The 26,919-nt window shown below is 44.3% G+C and overlaps 1 protein-coding gene across 1 annotated transcript; it reads left to right on the forward strand.

Moving 5' to 3' along the window:
• Nucleotides 1–5,073: 5,073 nt before the first annotated feature.
• LOC140715861 (dedicator of cytokinesis protein 9-like) lies at nt 5,074–26,919 on the forward strand. Its single transcript, XM_073028340.1, has 8 exons — nt 5,074–5,225; nt 6,643–6,756; nt 11,168–11,314; nt 13,272–13,482; nt 18,684–18,874; nt 21,053–21,153; nt 21,549–21,687; nt 25,481–26,919. Exons 1-8 carry the CDS (start codon nt 5,112–5,114, stop codon nt 25,607–25,609), a joined length of 1,146 nt encoding a protein of 381 aa, XP_072884441.1. The 5' UTR covers nt 5,074–5,111; the 3' UTR covers nt 25,610–26,919.

Here is a 26,919-nt window from a genome sequence, read left to right on the forward strand (position 1 = left end):
TAGAAGTCAGGTGTTTCTACCTCAGGAAACGTACACTCAGGTGAACGTTACTATGTATAACTCTTCAGGGTGTATTGCCAGGAATCTTATCGAGATTGTGATAAGCCAAAGCTAACAGTGCTTCAATTCACCCTGCTTCCGCTATATTTGTTTCTATTCGTTTGATAAAAGTTTTAAAGTAATTCTTTCTCACCATGTCACCTTTAATTGGAGGCACAAGAAGGCAGCACTGTATGGATGGATGGTGGGAATTGCAAGAAGCAGTCAGAGCTGTGCTCTAGTTTAACCCAGCGATGACTCCATATCCGCACCATTACTAGAGCTTCCATTTCCACCTCTGGAAGCACAACACACATCCTCCCCTGGTTACGGCATCGTGCCATTCCTGAAAACTGTTTCTAACCCAAAGAACTGGTAGGTCAGAAATACGGCTGCCAGCTATATATTTAAATAAAAGCATATACTGTACCAACCAAGAGTGATGTATAGTTAAAGCACAGCATTTAATTTGGCTATTCAGATTTTTCTGCATCGTTGCTGGGAACAGAGTCTTGCTCAGCAGAAAATTGCAATTCCACCGCGGCTGGACGATTGATTTCCCCGTGATCTCCCAAACACTCAGTTGTATGGATGGACTGTACATAGGTCACGTGTTCATAATGTGGGGAGGTCCAATACATCTTCACCTCCATTCCAACTCACCACTGTTAAGAGTCTTATTTGTGTCCTGTAACCATCAGGTCCACCTGCTGGCCTGAATTCCCTCATCCTGCCCTCTCTGAATTACAGATCAACAATAGCCTTACTAACTCGTATCATTTGTTCCTTATGTGCCATCTCACCCTGACGTGGGCAGTCACGGTCTTTCCATGACCATGATTGTTCTTGGCAACTTTTTCTACAGAAGTGGTTTGCCAATGCTGCCGCCTTTACCAGACAGATGACCCCAGCCATTATCAATACTCTTGAAAGATTGTCCGCTTGGCTACAGTAGTCACGTAACCAGGACTTGTGATATGCATCAGTTGCTCTTATGACCATCCACCACCTGGTCCCATGGCTTCACGCGACCCCGATCGAGGGGCGAGGCAGGTGCTACACCTTGCCCAAGGTGACCTACAGGCTAGCGGAGGGAAGGAGCGCCTTACCCCTGGGGACGTATCTCCATCCTGCCGCCCATAACTCATACAATCCAACTCAAAACACCTCAAAGTGTTTTCACAGAGATAAATTAGTTTATTATTGTCACGTGTCAAAGTGCAGTGAAAAACTATATTTTGCATGCCAACCATATAGATCATTTTATTACAACAGTGTATTGAAGTAGTAGATGGTAAAACAATAACAGAATGCAGAATAACGTGTTATAGCAACAGAGAACTTACAGTTCAGGCAATAAGATGCATGAGCCTGTCTTATTGTACTAGGGAACTGTTCAGTAGTCTTATAACAGTAAGATAGAAGCTGTCCCTGAGCATGCTGGTACATGCTTTTGTATCTTCTGCCTGATGGCAGGAAGTAGAAGAGAGATTGTCTAGGCTTGGTGGGGTCTTTGGTTATGTTCTGCTTTACCAAGGCAGCGAGTTGTAGACAGAGCCCATGAAGGGGAGGTTGCTTTCCCTGATGTGCTGAGCTGCGTCCACAGCTCTCTGTTGCCTTACAAATCTTGATGCATCAGGTAGGATGCGTTCTATGAAAACTTCAGACCATAGCAGAGTGTGACAACTTGTTCAAAGGTGTTGCTTGTCAGGATGGTTGGCAGAGAACTTGGAAGGTCTAGAGAGAGAACCCTAGGGCTTGTGGCCCCGGGAGCTGAAGGCACATCCATGAGTGGTGGAGAGATTCAATCTGGAGATGCTGAAGTGTCCATAATTGGAGGAGTGTAGAGGGCTTGGAGAAATATAGGGGAAGAACGAAAGAGAGAGGGATGAGACCATCCCTCATTTAAAAAGAAAATTTTTAAATCTTGGCTGGCTGGACCAGGAGCTAAGGTACCCCCTGCGATGAAGGAGAGAGGTTTGAGAAAATTGGTTCGCAGATTGTGGGCCAAATTCTACTTCACACAGAGTGTGGAGCCAGCTCCAGGTGATTATCTAAGTAGCATTTTTGACAGGCCAAATAAATTCCAATGAATTAATAGGCATCTGTTAGTCTCGTGAGACCATGGATTTGTGCCTTGGAAGGTTTCCAGGGCGCAGACCTGGGCAGGGTTGGATGGGAGACCAGCAGTTGCCCAAGCTGCAGGCCTTCCCCTCTCCATGCCACTGATGTTGTCCAAGGGAAGGGCACTAGGACCCTAGCAGCTTGGCACCGGTGTCATCGCAGAGCAATGTGTTGTTAAGTGCCTTGCTCAAGGACACAACACGCTGCCTCAGCTGAGGCTCAAACCAGTGACCTTCAGATCACTAGACTGATGCCTTATCCACTAGGCCATGCGCCAACACTCAAAAGAATAAGGCTTTTGGAATTGAATCTTGTTGAGAAATTTGGAAAATAAAGTTGAGGAGAAGAATATCGTAAAACTACAAGTCCTTCCTTCCTTCCATCTGATTTCCCAGTGCATAACCCATTAACGAATTTGGTCAGGCCTCTTCCAGTGGCACGAGATTGTTTTGCTTTGAGGTCAAGTGGAGTTTATTGTCATATCCACAACAGAATGAAAAGGATTAGTGAGGATGGAATTAGATATGAGGTTTACAAGAACTAGCAGGAAAGATTTTTCTGGACTTAAATAGTGGCACGTTTGAGATTCAAAGTCAGGTTTATTGTCATACGCACAAGTACATGTCCGCACAGGTGCAACGAAAAACTTACTTGTAGCAACATCACAGGCACGTTGCATTGGAGACCCAACGTTCCCAAGGAAAAATATAAATTAAAGACAAATTATATAAAAGCAAAGCAAAGTCCACTACCATGCAAAGTGGTCATAGTGTTGCTGTAATTAGGTAATGACTGGGGTTGTGCCAGCTGGTTCAAGAGCCAAATGGTTGAAGGGAAGTAGCTATTCCTGAACCTGGTGGTGTTAAATTCAGACTTCTGTATCTCCTGCCCGATGGTAGCTGTGAGAAGATGGCTTGACCCTAATAGTGGTGATCTTTGATGACGGCAGTTCCTCCTACAGATACTACCTATGGTGGGGGGGGGGGGGGGGTGCCCATGATGTTTTGGGCTAAGTCTACTACACATTTCAGTGCTTGTCTCCTACTTTCAGGACTCCAGCAAATTTGTTTATTATTGCTGGGCTGCAGTAAACTAAGGAATAATATAGGCTTTGCAATCTTCATTGCACTGGTTATTTATTTATTGCTGTGATCACTTATATTGCTTATCTTGCTAATTTTTATGACGTGCCTGTCTTTATAACAGAAGCAACAGATTGTGTGCTGTTTTTATTCACAGTGGTGGTTGTTTAATTGTTATATCCCAATTATATTGAAGTTCAATGTTTATCAAACTATGAAGGCCTTACCTTGCAGATTTTCTTTGCTCTTTTGGGTTCTACCAAGTTGTTGCTGTTTTGATTCCCTGTGCATTACATCAGCTACTTCACTGAGACTCCTACAGTCATATGGTTCGGAGGCAGGCCGTTCAGCCCCCTGTAGTCGTGCCTGCTCTTCCAGTGAGCTGTCCCTCAGGTGCGACGTTAAAATGAGGCGCTGCCCGTTCTTGTGGCACATCCTGAGAGGAAGAGCAAAGGTGTTCTTCCCGCTCTCCCTGGCAGTGCCCACCTCCCATACATTATTGTAGGAATAAACGTTAATGACTATTATTACCTGTTAAGTGTCTGATTCTGCTGTGTGGAAATTAACTGACATTTCCTACATTACCCAGTGACCACACAAAGTAATTCAGTGCAGAAACAGGCCCTTCTGGTCCATGCGGACCAAGGTGTCCCAACCAAACCAGTCCCATTTCACCCTTCTAAACCTTTCCTGTCTCTGTCCAACGGTCTTTTAAAACTTCCTGTGGCAGCTGATTCCACATTCATATAAAAAAAAGTTTCCCCTCAAGTTCCTTTTAAACCTTTCTCTTCTCACCTTAAACCTACACCTGTAGATTCCATTTCCCTGTAGAAAAAGATGAAGTGCATTCAACCTCCCATTTTATATACTCTGACATCACACCTCAGTCTCCTGTGCTCCACAAGGAATAAAGTCCTAGCTTGTACAATCTTACCCTCTAACTCAGGCCTTCAGATTCTGGGAGAATGCTGAGAAATTTTTCCTGCGCTCCTTCCAGCTGAATAGTAGCAGGTTTCCTTCGGCAGGGTGGCCGAAACTGAGCACAGTACTGGATAGTGCAGGCAGAGGCAGGAAAATTGTTTCCACTGATGGGTAAGCCTCGAACTAGGGGACGTAACCTCAAGCTTGAGAGGAGTAGATTTACGGGGAGATGAGGAGGACCTGCCGTTCCCAGAGAGTAAGGGGTCTGTCCCAGGGAAGCAGTAGAGGCCACCTCATTCGACGTCTTTAAGACACTGTTAGATAGATCTCTGCATAAGACATAAAAGTAGAATTAGACCATTTAGCCCATCGAGTCTGCTCAGCTATTCGATTATGGCTGATTTATTTTCCCTCTTAACCCCATTCCCCTGCCTTTTCCACGTGAACTATAATGCCTTACCAGTCATTAACATATCAACCTTGACTTTAAATATACCCATGAACTGACTTCCACAGATTCTTCCTCGTCTTTGTTCTAAAGATACGTTCTTCTTTTCTGGGTTTCTGCCGTCTGGTTGTAGACTCCCTCACTATTTGAAGCATCCTTTCCATGTCCACTCTATCTAGGCCTCTTAATATCTCGTAGGTTTCAAGGAGATGCCCCCTCATTCTTCGAAGCTCCAGTGAGAACAGGCTCAGAGCCATAAACACTCCTTCGTTCATTAATCCTTTTCATTTCCGGGATCATCGTTGTAAACCTCCTCTGGACCTTCTCCAGTGCCAGCGCACCCTTTCTTGTGTATGGGAAGAGCAACTAACAGTGGATCTGTAAGACAGAACTGAGGCAGCTGTGATGGGTGAGCAGCCTCTTTCTCTGTTGCCGGTTCTACGACAGGTGCTTATTCACGATGCAAACTTTGCTTGTTCTTTGGACAGGATGTGCTGATGGAGCTGTTGGAACAGTGTGCAGATGGACTCTGGAAAGCAGAGCGTTACGAACTTATTTCCAATGTTTACAAGCTGATCATCCCGGTTTATGAGAAAAGGCAGGAGTTTGAGGTGAGTAAATCTGTCCTCCTCAGACAAGGGAGAGCTGTAGAACTGTTGCTGTTATGCTTTCGGCATCTCTGACTGAAATTTACTGACCAGCAGTTCACATGCTAATGTCATAATGTCTTCTGTTGTCTGAATAAAGGTAAGCACACATGGAATGAGAAATGAGGTGTATGAGAACCAGCAGGAAAGATTAATCTGTATTCTCTGGCAAAGACTTAAGTAGTGGCTTGTTCAACATTCAGTCACTGTTATTGTCACAAGTACTTGGAGGCACAGGGGCAGTGGAAAACTTAATTGCCACAGTAACAGAGACGCATCGCATTGGGAACTCAACGTCCACAAGGAAAACAAAAATTATACAAGAAAGTGCACAATCAAGTCAAAAAGATGTCCATTGTACTGGAAAGTGGTCACAGTATCGCTATGCGGAGGTAGTGATGAGGTTGGGTACGTTGGTTCAAGAACTTGACGGCTGAAGGGACGTAGCTGTTCTTTCACCTGTTGGCGTGGGACAAGGCTTCTGTGCCTCCTGACTGGTGGCAGCTGCAAGAAGATGGCACTGCCTGGATGGTGGGCATCTTTGAAGACGGATGTTGCCAGTGCCTTGTGTCAGTACTACTGACGATGGGGAGGAATGTGCCCGTGATGTACCGGGCTGAGAGGTGGGGGGAGGGGGTGACATGGACAGAGTAGAAACTGAAATGATATTTTCCCAGCTGGTGGAACCTAGAACCAGTAGATATTGCCCCCAGAAAGCTGCCTGTTTAAAATGGAGGTGAGGGGGAATTTCGTTTTGGAGGGTCTGACCCAGAGAGCTGTTTGAGTTTGGGCTACAGAGGAATCTGAGAGCTGGGTAAGGAGATAGAACTGAGGCCAAGGTCAGGTTTACCATGAACTTAATGGTGAAGTGAGATCGAGGGGTCTGAGTGCTCATTTTTTATGTTGTTATGTGGGGTCTTTCAAACTTCTATTTGATCCCACCTAGAGGTGATTCCACGTCAGGGAGACCAGAATTTAGGATCCTGACTGAGCCCAGCAATAAAAACAATCAGGAGAAGCCTCGATCTACAAGTGGAACTGTCTCTCACGGAAAGAGGTCAAGGCAAACAGTAAAGATGGATTCAGGGGAAAGCTGGAGAAACATGGGAGGCGGGTGGGGAGGTTGGGGGGTCGGGGGAGAGGAGCATAACGTGGTAGGAAGATGGAGTGGAGTAGAAGGAGGCTGGTGGTCGGATAGGAGCACCAGCACAGAGTAGTGGCTGCTGTCAACCCTCTCCCAAACCATTAACTCTTCAAGTCGAAGAGCTGAAACAACAGTAGCCCTTTTTTCATTCCTTTACAAGTGTGCTCAGTTAATTTGTGTGGGGGAGAGAGAGAAAGAGAAGAACCTATTGTGACACTCAGTTGTACACTCTAACAGAAACTTGCCCATCTCTACGAAACCCTCCATCAAGCTTACAAGAAAATCGCTGAGGTTATGCAGACGGGGAAGCGACTTCTTGGCACCTACTTTCGAGTTGGCTTTTTTGGGCAGGTGAGCATCTCTCTCTTCATTTTAGCCTCTCTTTAGGCAAAGTCGTTTATTATCAAATGCGCAAGTACATGTGTGTGATGAAAATCTTTAGCCGCATCACAGGTACATAGCATCATGTAAGCTGCAGTTACAAGAAACGCACAAGTTATTTTTAAAAGAAAACACACTTAGAACAAAAAAGACAAAGTTGATTATAGTGCAAAGTGGTCATAGTGCCCCTAAACTGTAGTGTTTAGGGTTGCGCCAGTTGGTTCAAGAGTGGCTGAAGGGAAGAGGCTGTTCCTGAACCTGGTGGTGTGGGACTTCAGGCCTCTGTACCTCCTGCCTGATGATGGCGAGTTCTTTGCTTGCGAAGATCAAGAGGGAAGAGGAGACCTCAGGTGCAACAGCACAATCGTTGGTGGCTACAGAGGCGCCCCTTCGCCATCACTGTAGAACTTGTTTTTCCTCCTGCCTGCTCCGCATAGGGTTATAGTGAGGATCAGTGCACGTGGACCAGTTCCACTCTTTAAGCTGAGGGACCTTCCACAGAGGCACAGTGAGCTGTAGTGACCGCAAGGCTGTAGGTTGAGTATCACAGTTTTCCTTCCCCTAGACAGGCTGCCTGGCAAGGCTAACGAGTCCCATCTACCCGGGCTTGGAATCGGAGTCCTTCTCCTAGGCTAGCTACCAACCAAGGCTGATCAGCCCGGCTTGCGTGCCCAGTTACACCGTTCGGTCGCGCCATGACATAGCAAACTCAGTAAGAACAGGGACACCACGCTGTCTGAGGATTAGAGACAACACCTCCTACAGAAACTTTAGATGTGCCTGTGATATCAGTGTGCCGTTCATTCTTATGAGCTGATTGTTCTGAAAACTTTCTTCACTTTGCTAGTTTTATTTTTAAATAAAACTTTGTAAATGTGGTGACAAAGTGAAGTCAGAGGAACCACCTCCAGTGGCCAGTAACCAGAGGACACTGATCCCAGTTATAGTGTGGTCATGCACATTGATAGAAAGAATAAAGGCATAGACTATTTTCTAAATAGGGAGAAAATTCTAAAATCAGAGGAGCCAAAGGGACTTGGGAGCCCTTGGGCAGGACTCGCTAAAGGTTAACTTTCAAGTTGATCGGTGGTAAGGAAGGCAAGTCCAATGTTAGCATTCATTTCAAGAGAATACAAAGCTAAGGATGTGATGCTGAGGCTTTATGAGGCATTGATGAGACTGCACTTGGAGTATTGTGAGCAGTTTTGGACACCTTATCTTAGAAAAGATGTGCTGGTAATTGGAAAGGAGGTTCACGAGAATGGTTCTGGGTATGAAAGGGTTAATGTATGAGCAGCATTTAATGGCTCTGGGCCTTTAGTCATTGGAATTAAGAATGGGGCAGGAAGGAATCTCATTCAAACCCATCAAATATTGAAAGGCCTTGGTAGAGTTGATGTGGAGATGATGTTTCCTATAGTGAGGGAATCCAGGACCAGAGGGCACAGCCTCAGAAGAGAGGATTGTCCATTTTGAATAGCAATGAGGAAGAATTTCCTTAGCCAGAAGGTAGTGAACCTGTGGAATTCATTGCGACAGATAGTTGTGTCATTGGGTATATTTAAAGCAGAGATTGATAGGTTCTTGATAATTCAGGGTGTCAAAGGTTATAGAGAGAAGGCGGGAGAATGGGGTTGCAAGGGATAATAAATGAGCCATGATGGAATGGTGGAGTTGACTCGATGGGCTGATCCTGCTCCAGCATCTTATGGTCTTACAGAGTTCATCGGAGTCAGATGGATTGGAGTAGGAAGAGGGATTCACAGGGAAGATGAGATTTTTAAAGAGAAAGTTGCTGTGATCTGGAACCCATTGCCTGAATGGAAACAGATTCGACAGGCACGTCCAGAGGGAATTGGGTAAAAGCTCAAAAAGGGAGAATGAGTGCAGAGAAAGAATGCTGGAGTGGGGCTAATTTTCATTTGGAGTTAACACAGGCACAGTGAACTAAGTGTTAAGAACTCAGAGAACTAGAGAGCTATGAGTAACCCTAGGTAATTTCTAAGGTAGGGACATCTTTGGCACAGCTTTGTGGGCCGAAGGGCCTGTATTGTGCTGTAGGTTTTCTGTGTTTCCAAGCGTTGTGTTAAACAGCTGCTACAGTTAGGGATTTTTCTCAGTTGGTACTCTGGGGAATTTAAATACTCACTGCCTGATCTCTAAATTATCAGTAGATAGGGACATGAACAGATAAAGGGACATTTACTTTCATTGTCTCAGCTTAAAACCCAGTGGAGATTAGGAGCTGAAGGAAATTTCCACACTCTGTTTTTTGAATGCTGATTTCACTCAACGGCCTCTTTACTAGGGTACACCTGCTTGTTAATGAAAATATCTAATCAGCCAAATGTGGCAGCAACTCAGTGCATAAAAACATGCAGGCATGGTTAAGAGGTTCAGTCCAAATATCGGAATGGGGAAGAAACGTGATCTAAATGACCTTGACCATGAAATGATTGTTGGTGTCAGACAGGGTGATCTGAGTATCTCAGAAACTGCTGATCTGGGATTTTTACGCACAACATTCTCTAGAGTTTACGGGGAATGGTGTAAAAAAACAAGATGTCCAGTGAACAGCAGTTCTGTAGGCAAAAATGCATTGGTAATGAGAGAGGTCAGAGGAGAATGGCCAGACTGGTTCAAGCTGACAAGAAGGCAATAGTAACTCAAATAACCACACAATACAACAGTGGTGTGCAGAAAACCACGTCCGGACCATCCCTGGACCCAATAAAGCAGACACTGAGTTTTCAGATAACCAGCGTGAAATGTTTTGCTTGCTGATGTTTCTGTTTGTAGCAGAGCTGATGTTGAGATTTTTCACTGATATTTTCCTTTCCACCCTTCCCTCCTCTTGAAGGCAGCGGTAAGTTTTACAGAGCTACCTTTCGTGTAAGCCGTGAGCTCGTCGTGTGTTGTGGTGTGACCCTGCTAGCTTGCTTCTGACTTTGTCAGCTTTGCAGTCGTAACCTCGTGTGTAACTTTCAAGGGAAGAGGTGACGTGTTCACGAATGCCATTCATAGCCTTGCTTTCCTCATGGTGATATGATGCATGCAGAAATCTGGAAGGTTGAGCGAAGCAGTTCACTTATCATTGTAATACATCACCGTTAAAAAATAGTTGTGTGTGTCCTTAAAAGCTTACGGCAGTTTTTCTCATTGATCATTCAGTTTGCCGTGCTTTTAGTTTTAGGTAATTATGACGAGTAGAAATAAGGAACACGTGTAATTATCGCTTTTGTTCTTTGTCTTTTATAACTTTATAGCAAGACCAGTTTACAGACAATGAGAGGGATGTGGAGGTAATTAAGTGATGGTGTCACATATGATGCAGTAAGCCTCACTGCATTAAAGGCACTCTGATTTGCCGTGGATAATTTTTTTTTAATGTCAGTTTATCGCCTGTACTTGGAAGATTTCTTGCACATCACCCATTCTGTTCAAAAAACTGGAGTAATGCTTGTGCTGCACCCAGTTATTTGTCTGTGTTAAGATCAGTTTATTTCCATGTCCCACGCACCTCTTTTGCACATCTGAACCCACCTTTGGGATTTGGGCATTTCTCTACTTCGGGTCCTGAATCTAGATAATGAATCACTGGGAAACACTGCCTGAACCTCACAACATGGACTGCTTTTGAGGGCCAATATTGCTGAGGTATCATGACCATTGTAGCAGTTCAAACTCCTTGGAGTTTATCACAAAGCTTGCTTATTGCTTGGAGCAATTATGCTTTCCAAATGCCAAACTTCCCACAGAAATACTATTAAATTCAGAAACTGAACAGAAAAGAGTGAATTACCTCAGGTCATTTGAATCTAAAACCAACATTACCGAACTTTTCATGATTCATAGAATGTTTTATACAAAAGTCTAGCACTTACAGCAATATGTCTTTGATTAATTTGGATGCAAAGTCTTGTCTGTGGTTTGTGAATTAATTACATTTATTATTCCCCTCCTGTTCAAGCTTTGCGATTCGAGTGTGGTGACCTTGCACTAACCTGAGAAGCAGTTCCAGATGTTTTTGTGTTAAATATGGCCAGCAAACTCACATCTCTTTGTCTCACAGAAATACAAAAGCAGGCAGATTCTCCTCCCCAAGCTAGCTTTGCATGCCAAAACATACTATAAAATTATAGGGAGTCCTGGCACTGACTGGGGTGAATCCTTGAATCCTCAAGCTGGAAATTAGTATTAGTGAGATCCAGAAAAAGGTGGTGTTAAATCGGTTGGCATTAATGGTGGTCTTGAGGGGACTTTGGAGAATCTTTTGCTTGTTGTCTTCAAATTTTTGATTGGTTTGACTTTGGTTCATTGTTCCGTGTGTCCACATGTTTGGATTCTTTTCACTCATCTTACCTGACGTCACTCGTGACAGGGCTTCTTTGAAGATGAGGACGGAAAGGAGTACATTTATAAAGAGCCGAAGCTGACGCAGCTGTCGGAGATCTCTCAGCGGCTCCTGAAGCTCTATTCCGACAAGTTTGGCTCTGAGAATGTAAGGATAATCTACGATGATGGAAAGGTGAGAGGAGTGGTGTTGCAAAACCATAATCTTTGGCAACCCTACGCTTTTTGTAAGCACTTTATCACTACCTGTGAATCTGGGAGGCACTGCTCTGCTGAAAGTAATTATGTAGTAACTAAGGGAATTTTCAAAACTTCAACACTTCTGAAGGACGTACAAGATTCAAACACTCCACCCAACATGGGCTATTGTTCCCAAATACTTTTTAGCCAACTCCTACATCCTGAGAGAATGAATTTTATTGAAATATTGCATGCCTGTGTGTTGGTTCCAGTAAGACAGACGTGTAATATATATGCAATAATTTTATTTTTATATAAATTTTATGCTGGGCATTTAGCCATGAAGACCGCACCAGGTTGTGAAAGCAGATTGCAACCATCTTCTCGTTGGCGAGGGGCAGGTGTCAAGTGGTATCTGGAGTGAGTTTGAGGAAAAAGTTCTGAGTGCTTTTAGTTGCACATACAAAATGTTGGAGGAACTCAGCAGGTCAGCCAGCACCTCGGGAGAGGATGTTTCAGACCGAGACCCGCCATCAGGGCTGGAAAGAAGGGGGACGAAGCAAGAATAAGAAGGTTGGGTAGGGAAGGAGTACAAACTAGCGGGTTTTAGGTGAAGCCAGGTGAGATGGAAAATGGGTGGGTGGGGGAAAGGGGTATGGAGTGAGAAACTGCGAGGCAACAGGTGAAGGAGGAATCTGATAGGAGAGGAGAGAGGATCATTTGAGAAGGGGAAGGAGGAGGGGCACCAGACAAGTGAGGAAAAGAGAAGGGACAAGGGGTTAGAGAAGAGCCAGATGGAGAATGGTGTGACTTGGTCCATGGCCAAGAATGATCACCAGGATCTCTGTTTCCTGAGAAGCCGAAAGAAATCTGGCGTGTTGCCTTTGGCCCTGACCAGTTTTTTATCAATGCAGCATGGGAAGCATCTTGTCCTTGTGCCCATCGTGCTTGATGTGCCAACTACTCTGCCCAAGAAACAGAGCAGATCATGGAAACCAGCCTCCCCTCCAAGGACTCTGCGCTTCTCACTGCCTCAGAAAAGCAGCCGGCATAATCAGAGATCTCCCTCGCACCCCTACCCCCCCACCCCCGCCATGATCAATCTCTCTTCACCCTTCCATCAGGCAGGAGATGTGTGTACTTGAAAGCATGTACCACCTGTCTCAAAGACAGCTTCTACCTCACTATTGAATGGTGTGACAAGATGGACTCTTGGCCTCACTATCTCCCTCGATATGACCTTGCACTTTATTGCCAGCCTGTGCTGCACTTTCTCTGAAGCTTTTATTCTGTACTGTTTTACAACCTTAATGCACTGTTGTAATGAACTGATCTGTATGAAGGGTGTGGAAGTCACTGTTCCTCGGTACATGTAATAAGCTTATTTACAAATTTACCGTTCCTGAACAATGAGCTGGTACCCATTGCCATGTTCAGGTCATTGATATGCATCCTATGAAGCTGTGCTACCCAGCACGGACCGTGGGGAGCCTGGTGCACACTCCCCCCAGGTCTTTGAAGTGGTTGTTCTCCACCCAAGTGTCTAATTGGATGAATGGCCTGTAAATCTGTGAAGACTAAGTCAGATACTGAGGTAAACATGAAAACTGGAGGGAACTTGCAGTGGTAGACTTTAGAGCATAGGTTACTGATTTAAATCAAAAATCAAATAAAACAAAACGCTGGAAATGCTCAGGAAAGAGGAGCGGGGTTAATGTTTCGGGTAGAAAATCGGCTGAGTACTTACCCATGTTTTCTATTCTTATTTTTGATTTTCAGCACCTGAAGATTTTTGACTTTGAGTTGTTTATTATGCCTTCACTTACCCCTGTGAAATATGTAGTTATAACTTGAGTGAGTGAGGTGCTGCCCGGATGTTAACCTACCCTTGACATACTGGTTAAACCTCTTCTCCCGATGTTCTCTGATCAAGTTATTTTCTTTCCGCCAAGGTCAATCCAAAGGACCTGGACTCGAAGTATGCCTACATTCAGGTCACCTACGTGACACCGTTTCTCGACGAGAAGGAATTGCAGGACAGGAAGACCGATTTTGAGCGAAGCCACAACATCCAGCGGTTTGTGTTTGAGATGCCCTTCACGGTCTCGGGAAAGAAGCAGGGAGGAGTGGATCAACAGTGCAAGCGAAGAACTATCCTGACCAGTGAGTGTCATGTGCCATCACTCGATCCCACCCCACCCAGTTATTCATCCCCTGTACGTGATATTTCCATTGTCCGTCACTCGATTCCACCCCACCCGGTTATTCATCCCCTGTACGTGATGTTTCCATTGTCCGTCACTCGATTCCACCCCACCCCACCCCACCCGGTTACTCGTCCCCTGTACGTAGTGTTTCCACTGTCCATCACTCGATCCCACCCCACCCCGTTACTCGTCCCCTGTACGTAGTGTTTCCACTGTCCATCACTCGATCCCACCCCACCCGGTTACTTGTCCCCTGTACGTAGTGTTTCCGCTGTCCATCACTCGATCCCACCCCACCCCGTTACTCGTCCCCTGTACGTAGTGTTTCCACTGTCCATCACTCGATCCCACCCCACCCAGTTATTCATCCCCTATACGTGATGTTTCCATTGTCCGTCACTCGATTCCACCCCACCCCACCCCACCCCACCCGGTTACTCGTCCCCTGTACGTAGTGTTTCCACTGTCCATCACTCGATCCCACCCCACCCGGTTACTCGTCCCCTGTACATGCTGTTTCCATTGTCCATCACTCAATCCTACCCCACCCACCCCATCAGTCACTTATCCCCTGTATGTGGTGCTTCCACTGTCCATCTCTCGAGCCCACCCAGTTACTCATCACCTTACTTTCACCTGTTTTTCAACTCCCTCCCTGGACTTTGACTCTCCTTGACCCTCAAGGCCTCGTCACACCTCCAATCTAAACCTCATAGCACCAAGCACATCTTAGGTCTTGTACCTATTTAAGGCGGAACATAGAATCATGAGCTGTAATATATTCTTCATCCTGCCTCCTCATTCATTGCAATTCTGACCAGTCTGCTCTCTCAGTGCCATATTCCTCTGAGACTTTCTGTTCCCAGGACTTTATCTATCTCCTTAAATACTGTATATTCTGCAAATTCGCCTTTGCATCCCAGTGGGAGTAAATTCCACAAGTTTACAGAAAATATGCAGAAGTTTCTCTCCATCTCAGTCCAAAGCCTCTCATCCTGTAGATTGAGTATGTGTGGGTGATCCCTGGTTCTGTACTACACAACAGAGCAAACTACTGCCCAATGTCCGATCTGTCGAGTCCTGTCTGCATTAGGTCCCCTTTCTTCCTTCACAACTGATAGTGAATGTAAACCTACTTGATTTGATTTCCCCTCATTTGGTAGCCCTGCCATTTCCAGAAATCTGAATGTATCAGCTTGCCTTGGAGCAGAAAACAAGGATATTAAGCAACTGCTTAGCTGAGAGTCGGCAGATGTTGGGGGTGGGGGTCTTGGTGATGAGTGAACGTGACTTCCACATGGGTTAGAGCTTGGGGTACCGTGAGATGGGCAAGGATGTTGAGAGAAGGGAATCGCTGATGCCTTGATTCAGTTCAGGAATGTCTTCTGGAGCCGGCTTTTGTCAAGAGAAAGAAAATATGATAAAACCTTTTAGCTGAGTGTCTAGAGCAGGAGTTCCCAACCTTTTTCATGCCATGGACCGCCATCATTAACCGAGGTGTCTGTGGACCCCAAGTTGGGAACCCGTGGTCTAGAGAAACACACACAAAAGACTGGAGGAACTCAACAAGTCAGGCAGCGTCTATGGAAATAAACAAACAGTTGACGTCTTGGGCCAAGACCCTTCATCTTCAGCTGTGTGTGTGGAGCACAGTCATTTATCACTGGAACAGACGGCCATTCTTTCTAACACCTTTCCTCACCTGTTTGGTAACTGGAAGACCTTTTCCTGAGTCCAAAGTTTACTGTGGTTTTGGAACAAAACCAGATGATGATGTTGGTTTTACTATCTCTTCTGAAACTTTGCACATCATTCACTGTGATTAGTGCTGCAGTGACTAATTGCCTGCAAAGGATTCTTCATTCTACACGTTACAGTCAATATATTGCATTTTTCTTTGCAATTAAACCTAATCTAATTATCTTGTTTATGTATTTATCAGTTTCTACAGCGTAGCATCTCTTGCTGTTCGCCACTGCCAGACCCAAAGCCCAAACCTTGTCATGCACTGGCTCACACACCCATCATTTAAACCTTGGCTTCTCTTCCTTGGAGAGCACAATTTACAACCTTCCTCACCTTTATCTTCAGTTTCTCAGCTTCTTCCATTCCGTAGAACATTTTTACCCCCCCCCCCCCACCCCACCCACCTCCATTGCTGCTCAAGCCCGATCTCTCGAGAGGGAAGAGGTGAAGCTTTCGTAATGCAGAGGGTTCTGAGGGGATTTGACCTGAGAGGTGTGGAGAGGAGTCCGCCCATTATGGAGGAGTGTACATGAAGCCATCCGTGATCTCATAGGATGAGAGAGCAAGCCCAGAATGAGGTTTATAACCACTGGCATACTTCGTGAAATGTGTTACTGTGCAGCAGCAGTAGGCTGCAAAGCCTTTATCATTAAAGAGTTCTTAATTTAGAATTTGTTGGAATGTTGTCAGTTTTTGTTGCACGTTGTGCCCTGACCAACTCACCAGAGCAAATTCCTATTGCATGTGAATGTATATGGTGAATAAAGTTGATCCTTGAAAACATAACGAAGTATTACTATAAATTATAAAGAAATAAATAAATATTGTAAAGGATGAATAATGAGGTGGTGTTCATGGGTTCATGGACCATTTAGAAATCTGATGGCAGAGTGGAAGAAGCTTTTTTTAAATTATTCATTGTGGGTCTTCAGGCTCCTGTACCACCTCTCTGATGGTAGAAGTGCAGAGAGCACATGTCCCAGATGGTGAAGGTCTTAAGACACCATCTTTCGGAGGTATCCTCAATGACGGGGAGGGTTATGCCCAGGATGGAGCTGGCTGAGTTTATAACCCTCTTTAGCCTCATGCACTGGAGCCTTTATATCAGGTTGTGAGACAAGCAGTCACAATGCTCTCCACTGTACACCTGTAGAAATTTGCAAGAGTCTTTGTGAAGTAGAGCATAAGAGGCTAAAATATAATAATTAATGATTTCCTATGAATCCTATTCCATTCTATTGTTTGCTCAGAATTACTTTCAAGCCAAGTTTTGGCTGACAGTCCCCAAACTCCTTCACTACCTGCACCCCTCTGGTCCTCCTGATTATCTCCAGACTGAATCACAACCCAGCAGTGGCTAATCCTTCTGCTCTGGAGTTCACAACCCAAACCTCTCCACACCCTGTTTGTTTCTCCTTTTAGGGCATTCCTTATCAAAAGTATCTCTTTGACAGACTCTTGGTCTTGATGCTAGCATCTCTTGTGGACAAATCAATTGCTTTTAGAGTTACAGAACATTATGGCATAGAAACAGGCCCTTCCAATATATGCTGAATAATTATTCTACTTCGTCCTATCAACCTGCACCCTGACCATTGCCCTCCATTCCCCCTCCCATCCATGTACCTCTCCAAATTTCTCTTAAATCCAGCCCGCATCCATCATTTCTGCTGGCAGCTCATTCCACATTCTCACCACCCTCTCAGTGAAGAAGATCCCCCTCGTGTTCCCCTTTAACATTTAACCCTTCATCCTTAACCCATGACCTCCAGTTCCTGTCTCACCCAACCTTAGTGGGGAGAAAACCTGCTTGCATTTACCCTGTCTATATCCCTCAAATTTTGTATACCTTGTCAACTCTCCCCTTATTTTTCTGTGCTCTAGGGAATACTTTTGTACCACTCTACGCGAGACATTGAAGCTGCAATATAGAACACAGGTCTTTTGGCCTATGATATCTGCTGAAAACATTGCAAATTCAGCGAAACCTCTTCTGCCTAAATATTATCCATAACCCTGCATTTCTCATATATTTATGTGTTTGTCTAGCTACCTCTTAATCATTACTATTTTATCAATTTCACTAACCCTGATGGCCCATCCCAGGCATCTACCACTCTTGGTGTGGAAAAAAAAGAACTTGTGCCACATATCCTTTAAACTTTCCTCTTCTCACTGTAAATACTTGACCGCTATTATTGGACATTTCTACCGTGGGAGAAAGATTTTGGAATATGATGGAATCTTTAAATGGGACATGTTTGTGTAAAGAGGCTCCTGTCTGCATGCCGTTTGTGAATTATTTGGGAGCTTCTGGACAGTGACTTACAGTATTGAAACGACAAGTTCTATTTGGATGGTAAAATACGAATATCTGAAACTTTATTTGGCAGCAAACAAAGGTCGCTGTTCAAAGAAGCAAGGGTTCTATAGTTCACATCAGAACAGACTAAGGAATGAATGAATGCAACATTTCAAAACTTCTGCAAATAGACCACTGTATTTCCATCATTGCAGAGGAAGTTACTGAGTGACTAGCTCTTCTGCTGAATTGATTATCAGGCCTGAAGATTGGCACACCCTGAGATCTTTAGACAGTGCATAAATTGTTTCTTGTTCATCCTAGATAATCTGTTGCTAGGAGTAGTTCAGGAGTATAGAAACAACTGTCAGGATAAATCTGTGTGAGGTTAACAATTCACAGATTGTCTTGTTCAGCGGCCTGTGTTAATGTCATAAACTTCAATAGTTGTATATCTCAAGTATTGTAACTGAATGGGACCAACAAGTTGCCCACGGTTGGTCTAAAGTTCACATGGCAACCCTTGTATTGCATTTCCTTAAACCTTTTATATTTAGCATGAGGGCTCACCAACCTTTGATTCTTTGGAACTTAGTTGTGACCTTGTGTTTTGCTGTTGCCCAGAAACTTAATGGATTTTCTTCCTCCTGCCAATGCCAAGACCTGTTCTAAGCAGTACCATCCATCTTGCATGCCACTCTTGACCCTACTGCCCAGCTAAGCGGTGCCTCATTTAAACAAAAATTCTCACCTTAGCTCTCAAATCCTCTGTTTCCCTGTAACCACCTTCAAACCATTCTACACTCACCAGTTCTGGCCATTGTTGGTTGTCTGACCTCCAAGCTCAGGAATCCCCTCCAAAGCCCAAGCTCTGCTGCTCTAAGATTCCCTTAAAACCTACACATTTTACCAAACTTCTGGTTGCATCCTAATATTTATTTGTATTTTCCGGCCCTATTAAGGATGCTGCATGTTGTTCAATGAATCTCTTGTTGCCATTGAACAAGAACTCAGTGATTATTGAAACTTAATGTGCTCCTGAACAATGAGGTTTCACAGCAACCTCTATCGTGGCATTTCTGATGTGAATTACGTTCTACCTTCTGTAGCTATGCACCATTTCCCCTACGTGAAGAAGCGAATCCCAGTGATGTACCAGCAACACATCGACCTGAATCCTATTGAGGTTGCAATCGACGAGATGAGCAATAAGGTGTCGGAGCTGCAGATACTGTGTTCCTCTCCTGACGTCGACATGATCAAACTCCAGCTCAAGCTCCAAGGCAGTGTCATCGTGCAGGTGGGATTTTCAGCAGCAAACTGCAACTTTCTCTTTAGGAACGGTTAGGAAATCTGCTGTGTATTGCCCTGGTTAGGTTGCTAGGGGATTTAGTCATTTGCTAGTTCCATGCCAGATTTTTTTTTTGCATTCTAAATTTTAAAGGCTTTCATAAACACAGTCGATCCTGGAAATGCTGGAAGTACAGAGCAACACACAAAAAATGCCGGGAAACTTAGCAGGCCAGGCACATCCAGGGAAGGAATAAATAGTTCTCATTCCAGACCAAGACCTTTTATCAGAACCCCAGCATTTTGTGTGGAAATGCATTTCTACCTGCCTGTTTACAAGCAGGGGCAGTTTGATCCAGTCAATTGAAAGTGGGTGTATCACCGAAAATGATTTTCACTCACAACGCCCAGATCTTATGGAATTGTAGGAAGTGACTTTAAAAGCAACATTAGGCAGTGTTACATGAGAGATTCTGCAGATGCAGGAAGCTTTGAGCCACACACTGAAAATGCTGGAGGAATTCAGTAGGTCAGGCAGCGTCAGTGGAGGGAAATGAACAGTTGACGTTTCAAACCGAGATGCTTCATCGGGACTCTTTAACGGATCCATAATGTTGACCGTTCACTTTCCTCCGTAGATGCTGCCTGACCTCCAGCATTTTGTGTGTGTTAGACACTAATCAGTTCATTGGTTTCATCAGCAAATTAAATGTTCTTTTTGAAAAATGGAAGTTTCCATAACAGCCTGCATAATTGCTTCTGAATTGGAAATTGAATAATGTAGTTTGAAGAAGTCTCCTAGATCCAAAAGGCTGGTGGAAGGGTTTGAAGGGACACAACCAGTAGTTAGGACAGGGAATAATCTTGCTCTGCTGATTTTTCCCCCCCCAATGTAGGAAACATTGGGCTAATTGTGTGAAAACTCACCCACTCTGTTTCTTTAGCCAATTTTGCCTGGGTTGAGCTGGGATTACTGGGAGCAGATCCTCTGTGCTCTGTGCCGGATGGCTGACCTGCGAAGTAATTGATCATTGAGTATCGTGCTCAGTTCTGGTCGTCATATCGGAGGAAGGATGGGGAAGCTTTACAGAGGGTGCAGAGGAGATTTACCAGGATGCAGCCTGGATTAGAGAGTGTTTCGAATGAGGGAAGGTTGAGCAACTGAAGGCTTTTCTCTTTGGACTGAAAGTGGATGTATAAAAGTTGTATGAGAGGATAAGAGACATAGATAGAGTGGACAGGCAGCAATTGGATATAATTTTAAGGTGATTGAGAAAAAGCATTGGGGGGATGCCGGAGATTGTAGCTTTTCTCACACAGAAAATGTGGGTTCAGGGATTGATGGTAGAGGCAAACACATCAGGGACGTTTAAGAGTCTCTTAGACACATGGAAGAAAGAAAAAAAATGGAAGACCACATGGGAGGGAAGCAGTGGGTTGATTTTGGAGGTTGACACAGAATTGGTGCCTGTTTCTGTGCTGTAGGACTATAACCTACAGCTTAACAGACTGACTGTGGGATAGAGGTGATGCAGAAGAGAGATTCAGGTTATTTTATTGGCATAAACACCACGGTTAATGAAGTGCCTTGCTTGTGTGCAGCTCACAGAGCAAACACTGTACATCATAGTAATAAAGTTCAAAGTAAATTTCATTAACAAAGTACGTATATGTTACTAAATACTACCTTGCGAGTTATTTTCTTGCAGGCATTTACAGGGGAGGAAAGAAATACAATATAATTTTACAAAAAACTATACGAAGAGTGACAAACAGTCAAAGTGCAATAAAAAGCCAAACTGGAGAAATAAAAATAGTGCAGAGAGCATGAGTTTTAAAGAGTCATTGAAAGATGGTTGAATCAGTTCAGAGTAGTGGTGAATGAGGTCATCTACACCGGATAAATTCATTCACCATTACTAAGCAAGGAGTGCAAGAGCAAACAGATTGTTGTGTAGTCTGAGCTAGCAGAGAAAGAAATGTTAAAGTGACAATAACTGAGAGAGGTGGACGAGCGAAAGATGAGGAAGGGTAGAGACAGATGTAGAAAGATGATGCATTGTCTCTCTCTCTCTCTCTCACTGTCAGTCTGAAGATAATGGACGCTGCCCCTCAGGAGGGTTTAATTCTCTCTTAGTTTCTGCTGCGTTTGCTGTAACCCTGCGCCGTTATTTTCTTCCTGCTGTAGGTCAACGCTGGCCCATTAGCTTACGCCCGAGCCTTCCTGGAGGAAGCCAACGTGAAGAAGTACCCGGACAACAAAGTGAAGCAGCTGAAGGAAGTGTTCAGGTAAATGCCAGTGTGTCTGACCTTTGTGACCGTGACCGCCAAGGCTTAAAGATAAAGATTACTTTGATCTGTCACGTGCAGATTGAAACATACAGTGAAATGCGTCGTTTGCGTCAAATCAGTAAGTATTGTACTAGGCAGCCTGCAAGTGTCACCAGTGCCGACATAGCATGCCCACAACTGACTAACCCTGACCAGTACGCCTTTGGAATATGGGAGGAAACGGCAGCACCCGAACAGTCCCCGGGAGTGCGTACAGTCTCCTCACAGGCAGTGGGGGGAGTTGAGCCCCGATGGATAATCACTGGTGTCATAAAGCGATGCGCTAACCACTACACCACGGTGATGTGTATGCCCCGCTTCCGTAGCTCAGTGTCCACTCTCCGTCTCCGCAGGCAGTTTGTCGAAGCTTGTGGACATGCCCTGGTCGTGAACGAACGTTTGATCAAGGAAGACCAGCTGGAGTATCAGGAGGAAATGAAAAGCAACTACAGGGAGATGGTTCGCGAGCTCTCCAACATCATGCACGAACAGGTGAGCTAGCGACAAGTATTAAATCCATTATCAGCATTCCTCATTTTGTTACACTGACTGTGTTCTTGTTTCACCAAAATACATTGATTTAAATTATTAAATTCAATTAAAGATGAAGTGCACCTTGTATTATGTGTGCCGTTGAACCTCACAGTGCTGTGGTTGTGTCCCAGTAAATACAGAGAGACCAGAAGCCAAATGTTTTCTTCCCCTTTCAGCCATAGCTCGTTTAATTTGGCTGCATCGCAATAGCATCAAATGTAGAGGGACAGTACACATCTTGTAGCAGTGTTGCTGTACTGAGGGACCTTGGGGTCCGAGTCCGCAGCTCACTGTTATTTCAGGTTGAGACAGTCCGTTTCCCTCTACAGATGCTGCCTAGCCCGCTGAATTCCCCAAGCATCTTGTCTGTTGCTCCAGATTCTGGCGACTGCAGTCTCCTGTGCCCCCATGTCAGTGCTTCACCATGGTTTCCCTGGGGTGTGTACACTTTGGCGAGGCTTTCCTCTTCTCTTTGGGAGTTCTGTGTCACCCCTCTGTGATCTGTCCTGCTCCCCTGCTTTCCACCACGCTCTCACTCAGAAATGGGAGGCTGAATGGGCTGTTCCCGTGCTATAAATTCAAAATTAAAGCACTTCCAATTCTGTGACAGACCACAGCCCAATGATAATGCTTACTCACAGTATGAGGGCTTTTATTTGTTACGTCCTGTCAATTTCTAACCTCAGTACTTGTCTTTTTCGCCATCCCTAGTGACTTCCCATTCCATTTCCATGCCACCCAGGTCAGCCCCAGCTATAATCTCAGGTGTTTGCTTCTCCGGATGGCTCTCCCTCCATGTCCCATACTCTACGCTCTTCACCTCATGTCAGTGCCTCCTGGCCCCCTCTCTTTCTCCCCCACAGCTCTGGATGGGTGGGAGCTTGCCTGGTTTCCACTGCAATCAGTAGAGGAAGTAACGCGTCTGTTAGAGAAGAATTCTCCGGACCTGAGGTGGAGATGGGGAGGAGGTGGTCGAGGGGCAGGGTGATACTCAACCCTTTTGGGAGTGAGGTCAGCTCTGGCCCTGATTAACAATCTCTGTATTCCATTACATAACGAAACTTTGAGTGCAGAGTGGTACTGAACTCAGAGCTTTGCGTGTTAGAAAGGTTTGGCAGAAGAGGGGAGGTGGGAGTTTCCTCCCTCGCTCACCTGCTGGGTTCTTGGTGATGAGGACTTGGGCTGTCCATAGACTGACCTACTACTTGGTGAAATGAAAGGTGTTCTTGTCACAGAACTATAAACGCAGCAGCCCACCATGTTAATGAACAGACTGTTCTACTTTCAGAAGTTTCACTCTCACCTGTTTTTTAAAGTTTTTAGTTAGAAATTGGTAGGACAGAACAAATACAGTAAACCTTCACTACACTGTGAGTGAGCCGTGAGCATTGGCCTGCAGTCTGTCACAGAACTGGAAGTACTTTGGTCCCAAACTTATAATGTGATGACAGCCTACTCAGCCTACCTGCTTCCTCCTGTTATGTTTCCCACACCAACATTCCCAGCGTCCTTCTCCATCCACCTCTCTGCCCCATCATCATTTTCCAGCCCCCAATCCCTCCTGTGTTTATTCAGTTTACCCTTAAGCCCATCCTGCTCTTCACCGAGACCCCTCCCTGTGGGAGAGAACTTCTCCATGGTTTCTGTTTGGATTTACAAGGGAATGTTTTATATTCTTTCTCTGATGTAAGTCAGAACATCATCTCCACTCTGACCTGGCAATCTTCTTTGTAATTTGACAATCCCAAGTAACCAATCGGCATTCAGTTGTCTGCAGTGGAAGTCCTCAGCTGATTATTTCCCAATAGCTGCACCCTCTCCGTTCCTGAATATAGCAAAGCTGCCATTGCCGGATATCCCACCCTGCAAAAGCTCATTTCAGGGAGGTAGCACCCCCACCCCCCCCCCCCCCCCACAACCCCATATGCCCCCTCCCCCGGTCGACCTCCAAGGGTGTATGTAAAACTTTGTTTAGTGATTTTGTCGAATCTGTAAACCAGGTTGGGTATATGCAGAAAATGTGACATTAAAATATGTACTTATATTATCATGGAGTCGTTTTTTAAGTCTATTACAACTTCAAGCAAGTCTACAGGGAGTTTGGCCTCATCACGTAGGACATCAACAGAGTAGCTCCTTAGCAGCCAGCCAGCTAGTTTAAATAACGCAGGCTATGCTAATGAATGAATGACACCTGTTAAACTCACCTCAACATGTCTTTTACATTTAACCCACCATGGGCAATAGAAAAGTCACTGTTGCAAACAGTGCAGCGAGCAACACTGTCATTATTTTTGAGGTCGACTGTAAAGGTTGCCCACAGAGAAAAGTGATAGGTCTACCTAGCACGAAGAGAGACCAAGCTCACTCTCCTTCTTCCTCTCCCTCTCAAAAAAAATTGATTTCCAGGATATTGTATATAATTTGCAGGCGTCAGGGAGCCGCTATCAATATGCCGGTAAACTCCCAGATCTTCCAGGATCTTGGTGGAAAGCCTCACTTCTTCGCACTTATTAAAATTTGCATCCCCATCGCACAGACACCTGACAACCTCACAATACCCCTTTTAAGGAGCTGGGGCTTTCTAGCAATCTCACAGCCAAGGCAGCAAGCATACCGAGTGTATATTAATTTTTGTTTTGAGTTCTTTTTTTTGGGGGGGGGAGGCTTTCTAACTTCTGCAGTGTTTGGCACCCCCTCGTTATGAGGAGATTTGGCAGCTGAAATGGGAGCCACTGTCTGTAATGACTAGGCAGCTTCCTAACGGTGGAATATGTCAACAGGAACTGCTGGCAGACCTCATTGGATCCTGGACTCCCAATCCTGAGTGATAGTCTGTCCAGCAGGAAACTTAACAAGCCAACAGAAGAACCTCTTTGCACTTCTGTTACATATTTATGCTCATCGATAAGTCGTGTTCCATCTGTGTCAGAATGCCCTTTTATTTCCTTCTATGTATATTTTGCAAGCTGCTGGGTTTTTGGAATCTAATGGGCAAGAGCATGATATTAATGTTGATCAGGAAAACAAAACTTTCTCTTGCTACCATTCTCCTTTAAGAATCAAGGTGTTTTAATTTCTTGTTTACAATTACAATTTTTAAATTAAAATTAGTTGAATTTTACTATTTCAACTAGTAATCTGCAGTTTTATCTGAATGCATTAAATCTGGTCTTAAACAGACAATGGATAGCTTGGGAGAACATGCCAAGTATACCTATAATTGCAATCACTTTTAAATTTCATCACAAGTTTGTGAGGCAGGTTTAGTGTTTTAAAATCTTTTTGTGCTGCCATTTGTGTAAATTGTGATAGGATAATTTACAGATTTGATTGAGTGAGATGTTTTAAAGCAAAGTAATGTTGGTAGAAAATTCAGAAAGACAGGAATACTGGGATATTTTGGTGATCAGTTGTATGAGCCCAGAATTTTACAGTTGCCTGCAATTCAATAATGTAAAATCGCGGAGTGATTCAAATGAAATCTAACTTGTGTTTTCTCATTTTCTTCTTTTCTCTGAACGCTTCCCTCTTGTAATGTGAGCAGCTTGGATGGTAATGTCCCTGTTGTACACTCTGGAAGTGCATGACCTCAGTGTGTTTGTGTGTGCAGCAATCTGAAAACGCATCCCCTGTATTTGAGTTGCACCCTGAGAAAGTTTTGCGCGAGGCGGCCTGCCCGGCACCTTTGTGGAATTTTTCTGGCCATCTGTGCTTTTGGATTTTGAAACGGTCTTGTTGTCTTGTTCAGATTTCGCCAGAGGACGAGGGGATGAAGATAAGCCTCCTGCCCAACTCATATCACATCTTCAATGCAATCAGCGGGACGGCAGGTGGGACTGTGGTCCACGGCATCTCGAACTCGTCCTCCATGGTCTGAGCGTTGGCGAGCGGATGGTCACCGTCAGGAGTCTTTACCTTGCATGTTCTCACTCAGGATACTTCCCTCACAAGATGGCAGATGAGTCCAACCTTAACTCTAGAGAAGTGAGGCCATCTGGGTTGTGAACCCAAAGGAAACAATGTTTGCACATTTGAGCTCCGGAGGACACGTTAAGATTAAGTGTCGTCTAAGGAGCGAATTACTGTACAGTTTTTAGTATTCCGTGGAGGAACTGGGTCCATTGCTTTGCTACTCAAACCTGTCTTAAAAGTATAGACTTTGTATGTTTAATATATTCGACAAAGAAACGCAGGGATATAATGTTAGCATCAATATTTTTGCTGTCTGTTTACACATATCTATTACCTGTATATAGTTATTAAAGACAAGGTAGCAGAAGGAGGTTGTATTCCAGGTAAGTGTTGCAGTCTCGTGCGACAAAATTGGAGATTATAGTTTCATTGTTGAAAGAAAAAAAAAAATGGGTTCAGCATCGTAGACTCTGTACTGGCTACATGAGTTTATACCAAGCAGGACTGAAAATGTGCTCTTGCATTACTTCTGGTGAAATTCGGAGCACTTGGCATGTGTTTTCATGCAGAAACACTTAATGCATGTGGCTTTCCCCTTTCCCACAGCTGTAGCCCTGATAAATGAGAGTGGTGTTCCACCACAGTGCACTAATGAGCCTAAATGTAGAACTATTCCAGTGTACAGTCTGTTATCTGCCCGGTCACCAAGTGCGTGTGGCTTTCCGTACACAGTTGCATTTCTAGTAAAAATATTTTCATGAGCTGTAATGTTGAACAATATAGAGATTTCACCGGAATCTAGAATTATTGCCTTGCCTATAACAGAAGTGTCACTGAGGGAAAGTTGGACCAGGGTATTTTAACTACTCCTGTGACATACACAGTATATTTTACAAATGTCCTTTGTTTTTACTCTTGTACATTGAGTGCAATATTCATCAGTAAGCTTTATCCCAGATGTACACAGTCTTTGTTACATTTTTGATAAAAAAAATCTCACATAGCACATGCTCTTCTTTTGCCAAAGTGACAGAAAATTATCAGCAAACATTTTTACTATTTTTTTGTCTAACTTAAATCATTTTACCATCAGAGTTGTTTTTGAAGACATTAATGAAATTTTATATTTGGGGAAAGTTGAGGATTTTAATTTTATTTAAACTGGAACTATTGTCCTGCTGTATGTAAATTTAAATGTTGTAACAAAGTCAGCCCATTCATTAGCCAGCTGTTTTGTTTTGTACATGTGGCTTGTTCAATAAATATTTGACTTCA

Source organism: Hemitrygon akajei, chromosome 2 (genome assembly GCF_048418815.1).
Source record: "Hemitrygon akajei chromosome 2, sHemAka1.3, whole genome shotgun sequence".
NCBI classification, from domain to species: domain Eukaryota; kingdom Metazoa; phylum Chordata; class Chondrichthyes; order Myliobatiformes; family Dasyatidae; genus Hemitrygon; species Hemitrygon akajei.